The following is a 12,478-nucleotide window of genomic DNA, read 5'->3' on the forward strand; positions in this document are numbered from 1 at the left end:
TCAGAATGTTCTTTGCATATAGATTATAGTGTCAACTGCGTGTAGCCATGTATAGGTAGACCTAACTGTTGCTTAATTTATAACTTCAATTAAAAAAGTTTCCTCAAGTTGCAGGATTCCAGTTTAAAATATTCTGATGCATTTAATGATTCTGTAGTGTGTGCAAAGATGTTACATATCTTTGCAGTCCTTAGAAAACACAAATGAAAGGGGACCACAAGCATCATTTGCTGACTCGAGACAAGTCACATGCAGAAGGAAGTGGAGGGAGGTGGACATTAAAGTTCTTCAAATGTCTTCAAGTTACTGCTTAGGACACCACTGCTAGCAGAGGAGAAGGAAGGTGGAGAACTTTTTCTTCTGCTGCTCAGTTCTGATCGAATTCTCTTGTGCCACAAGTATTTTGTTGTTGTGTTGCAGCTGTGCATTTACAGTTAACATTCTAAGTTTGGATAACATCAAGTTTTTTTTAAACTATGGGAGCCAGTGCCTCCCTTACCTTACTGTGTTTAGCAGTCATCATGACTATTAACATTTTCTTTATTTAAGAGGGTATGGTTGAGAATGGAAGCACTTATTAATCTCACTTCATTAGAAATAACTATGTTTAGACTTGGTCTAAAACCTCTTTAAGCAGCATTCATCAGCTAAATGGTCCTATGTCAGCTCTAGCTCTTCCCCAAACAATAGCAACATCTGATCACATTTGAGTATTATACGATGCTTGTTTGCTATATATGTTGAGGGTGACACATTGAAAAGGTGTTTCTCTAGTCTTTAAAATTAAACCTACAGTATGTGATTTAAAAATGAGTTAGTTATGGGGGGAGATCAGTAAATGCTGTTAGTAACATGGGAGCCTTTGTAGTTGGGAATTTTTCCATCCTGTACCTTGGGGATTTCAGTTATTGTGTAAACTTTAATAACTTAATGAAATACATTGTTTAGATCTGGAAATGCTTTCTTACCTGTTGTCTTGCAAGAGATCAGTGCCTGAAGAATTCCCTGTACTTCTATGGCAAGTGCTTTTCATAGTTTGATTTGCTTGTGTTTACCCTCCAGAGATGGTACAACAGTGTTTCTGTATCAAATACCTGACAGTGGAGATGCTTTTCTGAGTTACTTTTTGCTTTTTCTGAGTAAGATGCACTGACTAGCTGCAGTTGCCCCTTCTTTGTGGTGGTTGTTGCTGGGCTCTTGCACAGCCATGTGTTAGCATGTTTTGCTTTGAAACTCACAGGGCTTTGCCTTGTGCAAACAGCAACAGCAAAAAGTGCCATCAGAGACTACTGAAAAGGTTATGGAGGAGGAGTAATGCTGGAGGCCTTCTGGCAGATCTTTTTCCCCACTTGGACAGGATGGAGCTGGGAAGCAGTGTGTCTTGGCATCTGCAGGAGGCAAGGATCTTCTCTGAGGGTCAGCACAGCTGCCTAAAGCAGAACATAAAGCTGGGATGTGCAGTGTCCTTGGGGAGAGCTGCAAGATGGAGCAGCTCCTTCAAGTGCAGGAACTCAAGTGGCAGCTGGCACTGGTGCTTTGCACAGAAGCAAAATAATAGGTAATAGAGTGATTGGTGGCTCTTATTTCCCATTGAGTTGATTCAGGCACATTTCTTCTGCAATTTGCAGAAGAAAAATCAAATGGGATGTATCAAGCTGGAGCTGTACTGTGCTTGGCTTCTGCTTGGTGGTGTGCTCTGTGTGCACTGTTATTCCACCAGTGGTCCTTAAGATAGCATTAACTGGTGGTGTGATTGAGGGAGGTGTCCTGCCTGTCCCTTCTTCCTCATTTGTCTTCCTTGTCTCTTAGGATATACAGTAGAAAACTAGGAACTGGTATGAGTTAAAGCTAACAGCTTTTGTTTTGTTTTGGTGGTTTACTTTTTTTTTTTAAGCTCAGGTAGATCCCCTGCTTTGGTTTCTCAAATAAGTGTTGGTAGAAGGGGAAACTCTCCTGCAGTGGTGCTCTTGAACCATCACGTTGAGGTAAAGCTCTGGAGTGGAGGCAGAAAGTCCCCTGTCCACATAGGCCTCCTGCTCCCTGTGTACCTGTTTAGCTGTTGGCCTCATCTTGCAGCCATCCGATTTGATTAAATAATTGAAGAAAATGCTGTTTGCTTCTATTTTGCCAGGTTACTTTTAGCAAATGTGTTTGGTTTGGAGGTATAAATGTCAGAGTCGAAGCTTGATGGTAGGCAGAGGCAGGGAGCACATGTCAGAAAAACAGAGAAAAGCTGGCTGAGCAGGACCCTCCTCTCCTCTCCCTTCAGAAGTGGTGAGGTGTTGAAAAGATTCAAGTGATGAAGTGCAAGCTTCATCCTTTGGCCTTCTGACTTTACTCTTCAGAGGCTCTGAGTTCATCTCCCCAAAAAGAGATTCAGGTGGGATGAACTGAGTGGTATTACAGCCAGACACAGCTTTCCCTTTGTACTGATCGCCAGTGCCTCCATGGCTAACTTGAAATTCAGGAGGGGTCAGAGGGATGGGAAAGGTACTCTGACCTGTAGGGGGAACTTCATATGTGTGCTGCAGTAGCCTTTGGTAGCTTCTGTATGGAGACATGCACCATTTCCCTTTTGCTGTCAGGTGTCCTGACTTCACAGCACTTGGGTAGAGGTGAGGAGAGAAGCAGGCTTGTTGCCTTCAGCCCTGCTTTATTGTCCACTTGCAGCAACTCTGCTGAGCGTGGTGGCTGAGGAGCCTGGAGTGCCGTGTACGTTATGTCTTGCAACGTTCTAGAGAGCCTGAACAAAGATTTGTGGTTTCATGTCAACACAAATGTATTCATGATGACAAAGTCTGCAGCATGTTCAACACTGAGCTTATTCATACAGTCCTGATGCCAGCACCAGTACAACTTTGGTTTGCCTAAGAGAAAATAGGAAGCTACGTTGTCTGCAGAGCAGCCTCTCAAATGTGAGGAGATAGATTAATATTTCATGGTATAGGGAGGGGTTCCAGACCCGGGGTTTAAGGTAACAGATCAGAGGACTTGTAGGTTTAATTAGGGCTTAGTGTCCTTCAGGAAGTTCCTTGCAGGGATCTTGCAAGTTCCACTTTTCTGCTCTTTCTGCAGAGGGCATTTGGCAGCCTTCACCCTCTTCTCTGACTTGGATTAAAAACAACAAGGAAGTGTGGCTCTTAGAGGGAGTGGGAGAGCAGGACTGATGTTGTATGTACGCAAGTGACAGACACACAGTCTTGGGATTGAGGCTGTTCCAGGTAGTAACCTTCACAGAAGAGAAGACATGCTTTAAGGACTTAGTCAAGATACTTGTTTGTTAAATTTGGCCTAATGCCTCTTGGAGTCTGAGCTGACTGCTGCTGCTGGTTGAAACCCCTGTGGTGTTTTCTGTGTGTCAGTCTTGCAAAAGCTTTCCAAGAGTTGGGGATGAGCCATAGCTGCTGTGGACTGAGTTTTCACATCTGGCAGTGTGCTGCTCTTGCATGTGCCAGGCCTGTGCCTTAGCACAGGCAGCTCAGGGACCCCCAGGGACAAAAAGCCTCAGCCTACAAGCAGAAGTGATAGGAACTTCCAGTGGTGGTGTTGCCTCTCTACTCTGCAAATCAATATATTTCTACCTGCTCTGTGGTCAGCTGCATGCTGGTGTTGCGTTCTCACAGCTCCAGGGTGAGGGTGGAAATGAAAAAAACCAAACCCAAAACTCCACAACTTTTTTACAGAATAATGTTGATGTATATAGGTATTATGCTTTGCCTCATCTCCTCCCTTGCACACTTGAGCTGCTTGGCCTTGTGCAGTAAACCAGATCTGTAGCTGGGACCAACTGTAAAACTAACGTTTTCTTCACAAGGTGAGTTTTAACCTGGATCAGCTCCCTCCTATGTTTCAGTGTATAGCCTGTAGAGTAGGGTTCTGGGGATGAGAGAGGAGAGAGGGATGGGAACTACAACATGGCACTGTGCCTGGTTGAGTTTGTACTTCTCTGCTTGGGGAAGAGCAATGGAAGCTTGCATCCTTTGAATTCTGACAGTGGAGCAAAATTTAGGAGGTGCTGCTTGTACTAGTCTTCCAGTTGAGGATGAAGGAAGCATCCACAATTATTCCTGGTCTTAGGACAAATAGGAAAGCCAACAGTGGGAAAGGTATTATGGAATGTCTGCTCTCACAACAACCATGATGGGGAGCTAATGGCTATGGCAGAGGCTTTACAAATATCTGGTGAGTAAACTAAATGATTTCCTGAAACATCAGATGATCTTATGCCAGTATACAGCTTCTCTAAACACAGATTATGTTGGTTTAATTGCAGTTGCTGAAACAAGCAAATTCTAAACCAGATCCTAAATTCATGTGTTTGTCTGAAAAATAGTAACTTTTGTCCTCCTTGTGATTACTTTTATGTGGAATATACAACAGATTAAATTGAATTAGCTTTTTAACATTGTCAGTGATGTGTAGAGTGTTCAAATTCTTTGTCCAGAAGCAGGGGAAGTAAGAACTCCTTGTTGGTGAGCCTTGCACCTGTGCTTGGAAATATTGAGGCAAGGGATGTTAATAACTGCTCTTCCCTAAGCCCTGTCTTCGCCTCTCATGGCTGTTGCTATGAAATAACCATTTTAGTGTGCTTCCAAATTCTGAGCGAGCTCTTAACCTTTTCTTTGCTACATCAATGTAACAAGACTGTGTGCTGCATGTATTCATCATGAGGCGAACACTGGACTGTGAAGAATGCCTGTCATGTCTGCTGTGGTGGTGGTGGGCGACAGAGGTTCTGCTTCCCCTCTGCACTGCCAAGGCCACATCTGGAATATTGTGTCCAGTTCTGGGCCCTTCAGTTCAAGAAGGACAGGGGACTGCTTGAAAGAATCCAGTGTAGAGCCACAAAGATGATTGAATGGAACATCTCCCTTATGAGGGAGCTGGTTCTCTAGCTTGGAGAAGAGGAGACTGAGGGGGTGACCTCATTAATGTTTGTTAATATGCAAAGTGTGAGGATGGAGCCAGGCTCTTATCAGTGATGCCCAATGATAGGACAAGGGGCAGTGGGTGCAAGCATAGGAAGTTCCATATAAATGTAGGGAAAAAGCTTTTCACTGTGAGGGTGACAGAACACTGGACCAGGCTGCCGAGAGAGGTTGTGGAGTTTCCTTCAATGGAGACATTCAAAACCCACCTGGACATGTTTCTGTGTGATCTACTCTAGGTGATCCTGCTCTACCAAGGGGTTTGAACTAGATGAAGAAGCTGGGTGGCAGGCTAAGTCACCTCTGATACCATAGAAGAAGACTTGGCCTCTTTGGATGTTTGAGGACGCTCACTAATCCCCGTCCCCCACCTTGCGTTGTGTATTGGCCTTTAGGTGCTCCTGTGCTTTGCAGAGAAGCATGAGTTTTAACTTTATCCTACAGCATGCCTTGAACTGGCCTCTACCACTCAGGAACAAGAGTTGAGGGTGAACAGGTGTGGGTTTGGGCAGAGAGGCAGGGTGGGAGAGGTGGTGTGTGCACACGAAAGGGGCAGTGTGCAACTGCAGTGCAACTTGGCTGCTTGTTGCCACCAAGAGGCTGGAAGGAGGAAGAAACTGGGCTGTGGGAACTGGATGGAAGAGAGTTCTAAGGATTGCCTGAAGCCAGCATCCAGTGCAGGGGGTTCTTCTGGGTGTGAGGCCTAGGATTAGTTTACCCTGGAATGTGGTGCTGGAAGGAGGTCCCCCCTAACCCAAGGCACTCCCTTTGCAGTGGGAGATCTTAGGTGCCTGGTGGGGAGCTGTGATGGAGAATGAGGAACTTGTTTTACCAACACTGCTTGGGTGCCATGAGGTCCTGCAGTATCTCCCTGCACTGGTCATGATCACCCAGGGTTCACTGCAGTTCAGGTCCAGGAAGGCTGTGGTGCTCCCTCCTAACACACAAAAGTGTAACTTGGAGTTCTAACTGTGGGAGGTGAAACTTCACCAGTGGGTGAGCTGAGCTAGTGGTGCTTTGCTCCAAAAAGGGGCAGTTGGGCTAGGATGTACGCCAAGACACATCGGGGAGGAGGTTCAGCCTACTAAACTAGAAGAAAACTTTCTCTTTTCTTAGGTTAGGTGTGTTTTACCAGTTCAGTGAGTGAGACTGTGGTAAGGCCAGGATGACAATTTGCCTAGTATTAAATCTTCCTGGCAGAGTGTGTGCAGGCTCCTGAACTGCAGTGGGTTGTTTGGGTGAAGAGTGTTTAAGAGACCTGACGGATGATTTCTGTTGTTACAGTTTAGGGTAACACCTGCCTTTGAGTATTTTTATGGGATAAGTATGTGCTTTTCAGTATAATGGAAAGTGTGGAAACTTTTTGCATCTTAAACCCTATGCTAGACTTCATTAGGACAGACCATCCTGGGTAGGGGGGGAGAAGCAAAATTTGATAAAGGAGAGGCTTATGGTTCTTTGCGTTCCAGACTTAGATTTGAAATGAGGGAGAAAGTATGATTTAATCCCCAACTCTTCAAGAATATATTTCTTTGTATGAAGTTGTAATTTTAAATGAAGTTGCCCTTCATGTTCTGTGTATAGACCTGGTGTCCACCCCCATATCTTGCCACCAGAGGTGGCTGTTGTCTCTTCTCTGTCCTGTTTTTCTGTCTAGTATAGAAAGTAATGAATATGCACAGCACACAGTATCTTGTATGTGCAGTTCCTAACCTTATTTTTGAAAAAGCACAACAAACTGTATGAAAGATAATCATAGTGATTGTCTTGGAAAAAAAGTTGTTAGTTCAGTGTATGTGTGTTGCTGGCAACTGGTTATTTTTAATGCATGTTATTTGTGATTTACACTTAATGTTAAAATTTTTATCTAAAACCTTTTAGCTGAGCAAATTGAGTGCTCATAGCGTTGAAGTGTAGTTTGTGACCTGTTTAACACATGAAGTGGTGTTTATATGTCTAATTGCACAATGCAGAGAAAATAGCATTGTGTTGAGGTGTTGCATAAAATGTCAGCATTATGTGACGTTTTGGAGTGGAAGTAACACTGTAGACACTTATTCATAAAAAGACCTGCAAGTTTCTCTTGGCCAGGGTGGGTAGTTGAGCTGGCTGTGCATGTGCTGACTCAATGGAGCAAGTTTGTTTCTCTTTTCATCCACCTCCTCTTTTGACTGCTTGTGACAGGAACTCACTGTTGAAACACACCTTAGCTTGAGGTTGGTCTTTAAAACTTGTGGCTTTGTTTCTTTGCCTGAGACTTATAGAGCTCTCAGGCCAACCAAGCATTAAGTTGGCTGAAAACAGACTTGCTTTTGGAGTGCAGGTGATTCTGACCTGGGAAGACTTGAGTGTCACCTTGGTGTCCATTTCTGTCTTGTAAAGAGCATGGATTAATAGAAGGGCATTTGGGCCAAGGGAAGGAGGTCCTCAGAAGTGAAATTGAGGGTGTTCATGCATGTGTCTACCCTCAAGTGTTAACCTGGCTTCACAGTACAGTCTCAGGATGTCAAGGGCTTGGAGCTTGCTGCCTGAGCCTAGCTACTCCCTTTTTTGTTTAATGATGGCTGGAAGAAAAACAATCAAGTATGCTGGAAGAGAAACATTAATTAAATTTTAATTTACATCTAACGTGTGCTTCTTAGTGCTCTGCATGAAAGAGTGAGTGTGTGGTGTCTGTCATGTTATATAGGGGGAGATGTGTTGCAGAAAAAAGGAAAAGCCTCAGGTCTGAATGGGAAGATGGGGTTTTAACTCTACAGATGGGTTTTATATCTTGATTAAAAGCTACAGATATATGTGTGAGAAGTCACTTTTGTATCCATTTTGCATCTGAAATGATTTTGCTGTAACCTGGTTTGTGTCTGTTTTCTCTTAAGCCAAACTTGCAAGGCGAAGTCAAGAGAGAGAGAATCTCGGCATGCTGGTCTGGTCACCTAATCAGAATCTGTCTGAAGCAAAATGTAAGTCTGTTCAAATCCTTTTATTCCCTTCTTCCTTTCTATGTATCACCTAAAGGGTGCAGAATTGCCACTTCCGATAGAGAGGTTATGTCTATGACCTTTCCATTATGATATAAAATTAATTTGAAAAAAGCAAAGCCTACAAAGCAATCCCTGGGAAGACCTTCATTCCCCACTGCGCAGTTGCTCAGAGCATCAAATCTATGAAGGCAGGGAAAGCAGGAGAAATCTGACACACTCTCCCTTGGTATGAATTCTTTAAGATACTAATCCACAGCCCTTCATGGTCTACTTTTTTACTGCTGGTGCTGTAGAAGATCACAGAAATAACTGGAGAGAGCAAACAGAAAAGTATTTTGGAGGTGGAATATATAGCTATTAGTAGTATCTTTCCTGACAAAGACACAATCTACATCTGGAGCCCATGGAGGTTTAAATACCAGAACAATTGCAATGCCTTGGAATTCCACGTGAGGGCAATTACCAGCACTCTGTGTATCTGGGAACAAGTCTCAGTGCTGCTGCCAGATGGCAGAGCTCGTGTTTGAAAGGTTTGTCTAGCTACAGTTTTCCTTCTGAATAAGTAGGACTCCTTGATTAAAGGGCTGCTGTTTGAATGCAGTAACTAAACCTAAGTGATTCTGGGGGAGGGAGCCTTTAAAAGGAGCTATTTTTGACTTCGTGCTCATAGCCTTTTTTTCCCCCCTCCCCCCTCTTTTCTGATTCTGGGACCAGGAATAAAAGTCTTGTATTCTCGTTCCTTTGCAGTTGTTTGTGGTGGCACTATTAAGCTGATAACTGATTTTCCCCTAGACCCAAGGGTTAAGATGCATCAGGTATCATAACATATTTGTGGGGATGTGATGGCGTTTGCAAATTAAGGTAGCAGAGACTGTGCACAAACTGGCTCTGTCATGAAAGGGCTGGTCTCTGTCCTGGGGCATTTGTTCCACTGAACAAGTTACCCCTTGAATAACTAAGGATGATGGTATTGTGATCTACAGATAAAAGGGCTTTTCAAGGATCATGTCTGCCTTCTACCAGTGGTATGTTGTCTGCTTCCTGAAGACTTACGGGGAGAGGGATATATTTCACAGTTACCTACAGCAAGAAACCTCTCAAAAGGTACAAGAGCAATAAACTGCTGCCTCCACCAAAAGGAGGGTCTGCTCTGTGACACAGGATTCCTTTAGCTGATTCTCAAGTCTGACAGTCTTGTGAATCTCAACTCAGCTTTGGAACATTTAACTCCTGCCTGATAGGAAACCTGATTCTTGGAAAGGGAAGAGAGAGTGAAGGAGGAAAAGGAGTGAAGATAGGTGGAGTAAAATAGTCTGAATATTCTGTGGCAACCAGCACAAAAATATGCAAGGATATTATAAAAGGTACAAAGGATATAGTATCTACTAAGATGTCGTGAACCGAAGAGGCAGTTAAAAATGTAGCATGACACTGAATAAAAACTAGGTGGCACTTGGCTATTGGTACAGTAAACAGTGCGAACATAAGCAACAAGAAATTTCTCAAAAGGCTCAAAATTTCAGTAAGAAATTGCATCAGTAATTTTGCCTTTCAAAAAAAGAGGGGGGAAAAAAAGGTAAATATTTTGTGTGGTGTTTTGAGGGGGAGAGGTACGATGTTCTTGTGCTGTATATGGCACAAGATATTTCTCTCGTGTCTAATTGAGAGGAACGGGGTTGTGAAATTCAGCATCTAGTAGCAGTAAAAAAGCCCAAAAGGAGCACTGGGAGAGGTGGCCCAAAGGACCTTGGAGTGGCAGGGAAACTCCAGCAGATGAGGGTAGCTGTGCAGAGAATGAGATTAGAGTAAGAGGGGGGCTGGTTGGTTACTGCTTTTGTCTTCTGTCCTTTTGAGCTTATGCAACTAAAAGGTATCTGTTACTCTCCTCACGATCAGGTGTTGCTTAAAAATGAAAACCAAATCTTGCTGAAGGCTTTTGTTCTTTTTGAGACTAGAAATGGATTGATTTGTAGAAATAAGTCTAGAGCTGTAATGTACTCAGCCAACTGTTATGCACTGATTTGCTACTGCTTGAGAGCCTGATTTTATCCTCCTTCCTTTCAGAAGATGGGAACCTCTTCCAAAACACCAGTGCTCTGCAATGGCTGTAGAGCACGTACTGAATGTATTACAAGCAGAATTCTCTAATGTCTTTTATGGTTTATGAAGAGCAAACATCAGGGGACAGGAGAACTTTTCAGCTACTCTGGTGTTCACTGACATATCTTGGCACTGTTGTTAGTGAATCCTAACTAAATGAGGTCCATGGAGATGTGTAAGAAGACTGATGATGATCAACATATCCATCAGTGATATGGGACGGGATATGGAATTACTGTGGAGAGAAATTCAGAATGAGGCATAGATTGACAGAACAGTAAATAAAACAAATGCTACTGACAGTCCTGTAGAGTGGTTTGGGTCTTTCCCTAACACGGATTGATGCCAATGCAGTGGGCTCTTAATGACACAACTGCAAGGTTATGAATCTCAGTACTAGAAGTTCTGGCCTTATCTTCTGCATCAGGGCTGGTACTTGGAAAAAAGTGTCTTGGAGAGCAATTTATGGGGACACAGTGCGCAGGTAATTTGACAAAGTTTCGCCTTGTTCTGCTTGACCCAATAGATGATGTGGGTGTAAAGAGGTAGTTACTGGAATGGTTTATTGTCTCTGCAACCAGCAGCATTCCAGAAAGTGAACCTCAGAATAGTGATTTTTTTTTTTTTTTTTTTGTGTGTTGAAAATCTGAGAAAAGGATGGGCATGGGAGCTACTGAAATGTTTTGGAAAGTGAAGATGCAGCAAACGGCATCTGTTTAGCTTACCGAAAAGAGACTGAAAGGGGACTATTGTCAATTATTTTCTCAAAGAGAGGTTTTGACATAGTAAGATACATGCATAATATAAATAAAAGGCTACAAAGTAAGTCCACATGGACTTAGAAGGAAATGCCTGAGTTTGGGTGGGGATTTTTGTGATTGACTAGTGGAAGTTATCCAAGGAAATAATGGAGTCTCTATTTCTTGCTGCTTTTTTTTTAGAACCATGGATTTTTGTGATGTGTTATCCTTGATGGGAGAAATTATTGGCAATGTGAAATGGCAAGTGAAAGGAGCTGTGGTCTGCATGAGTTTCATTTAGCCCCTTTTGGTTATAAGACCTATGAATCTTAACTAGCAAATCCATTCTTTAATATTGCTGATCAGTTTGAAGTGTGGATGTACAAATCTTGCAGTCAGCAGCATGTTGGCACTTGTGTCTACTTACTTTGCTTTGTACTCCAAAGCCTTTTAATCTTTCCTATGCCAATTCTTGTAGTGAACTCTTTAAAAAGTCATGGGCCTCTTCCCTGTTTCTATGGCTGGAACTCAATGTGAAGACGGAAGTTAGTGCAGCACATGTTAGCTGTCAGTTGGGAGTGTACTGGTAGCTCTCATGAGCAAGATGGCTCTGTGTGGTTGGTGAAACTTTTGGAAGCCATTTCTGTTAAGGTGAATCTCTGCTACAAAACACTGTAAGCAGATCTGTGACAATGCCTGGAGCAATACATGCTGATGGGTTTGCTGGGGGTTGGCCAAACTGGCAGAGGTTGTAAGCTACTGAGATGAACTCTAGAAAGATCAGTGTGTCAGCCAAGACCAGGTAGGTACCTGTATACTAGATGTTTCAGGCTCATACACTTAGTTAAAGCTTGTTTTGGTCCCATGCACCCTGTATGCTGGAGTAATATTTTAATCATGTTGGAGAAACGTTTCACCTGGGAGCAATGAAATGATGCATATGGTAGAGAAAAATGAAACGGAAGTGTGTGTGCTGGCACATGGACTACTTTTTTTTTATTCTGTGCCTTGTTAACTATTAATCCTGGGTCCAAACCACTAACTGCCTTGCCCAGATTAATACCAAAGTTGAATACTGCCAGCATGTTCCATATTTACTGCCATACCTCTGCCTTTGAGAGGTCACTTATATAGCAGTTGTCACCATTAGTGAGTAGTTCACAAAGTTAGACCAAAGGTAGAAGTTTGTCCTGTCTCTTTTGAAGAACAAAGAAAGAATTGTCATTGTGCAGCAACTGAACATTTGAACTTAAAATAACTGTGCTCCCCTTCTAGCTCTGCTCCAAATACCCCATGTGCTGTGGGTGGTGTTGCAACTCTTACAAAGAACTTGCTCTCAAAATGAGATGCCTGAGAGGCTCTCTGAGGACTTGGTGCCATGGAGAGCAATTGTTCTGGCTGTGCTGAGACTCTGTCACAGAGGGTGGGAAAGGAGAGAGGAGGAAGAGTGAAGTCTTGAGCAAGATGACATTGAGGAGCAAGAACAGCTAGGTGGAAGGCAGATGTCTGCTCTGTCTGAATGGCCCATTGGGAAGGAGGGGAGAAATAGTGAAAAATGCATTGTAATGATGCTGTGGAAACCCTGCACAGGATAGAGCTGGGCCAGCATGAAGCTATTAATAAAACAACACTCTCTGTGCCAAGTACACCAGTGGGTAGAACCATAAAAATGACATTGAGTTGGTTTAGAAATGAGCAAGTACTGGCATCTGCAGCTGCCCAAAAGTGA

At 43.2% G+C, this 12,478-nt stretch overlaps 1 protein-coding gene across 1 annotated transcript in view; it reads left to right on the forward strand.

Annotated features, from left to right (window-relative positions):
* The window catches only part of RCOR1 (REST corepressor 1), an 83,763-nt gene that overhangs the window by 34,793 nt on the left and 36,492 nt on the right, over positions 1-12,478 (forward strand). Inside the window, exon 3 of the mRNA XM_068160154.1 lies at positions 7,805-7,888. Within this exon, the coding sequence (XP_068016255.1) occupies positions 7,805-7,888 (84 nt within the window). The remainder of the gene's footprint in view (positions 1-7,804; positions 7,889-12,478) is intronic.

This window comes from Melanerpes formicivorus, unplaced genomic scaffold (assembly GCF_026170545.1).
Source record: "Melanerpes formicivorus ecotype bairdi unplaced genomic scaffold, bMelFor1.0.p_v2 SCAF_48, whole genome shotgun sequence".
Lineage (NCBI taxonomy): Eukaryota > Metazoa > Chordata > Aves > Piciformes > Picidae > Melanerpes > Melanerpes formicivorus.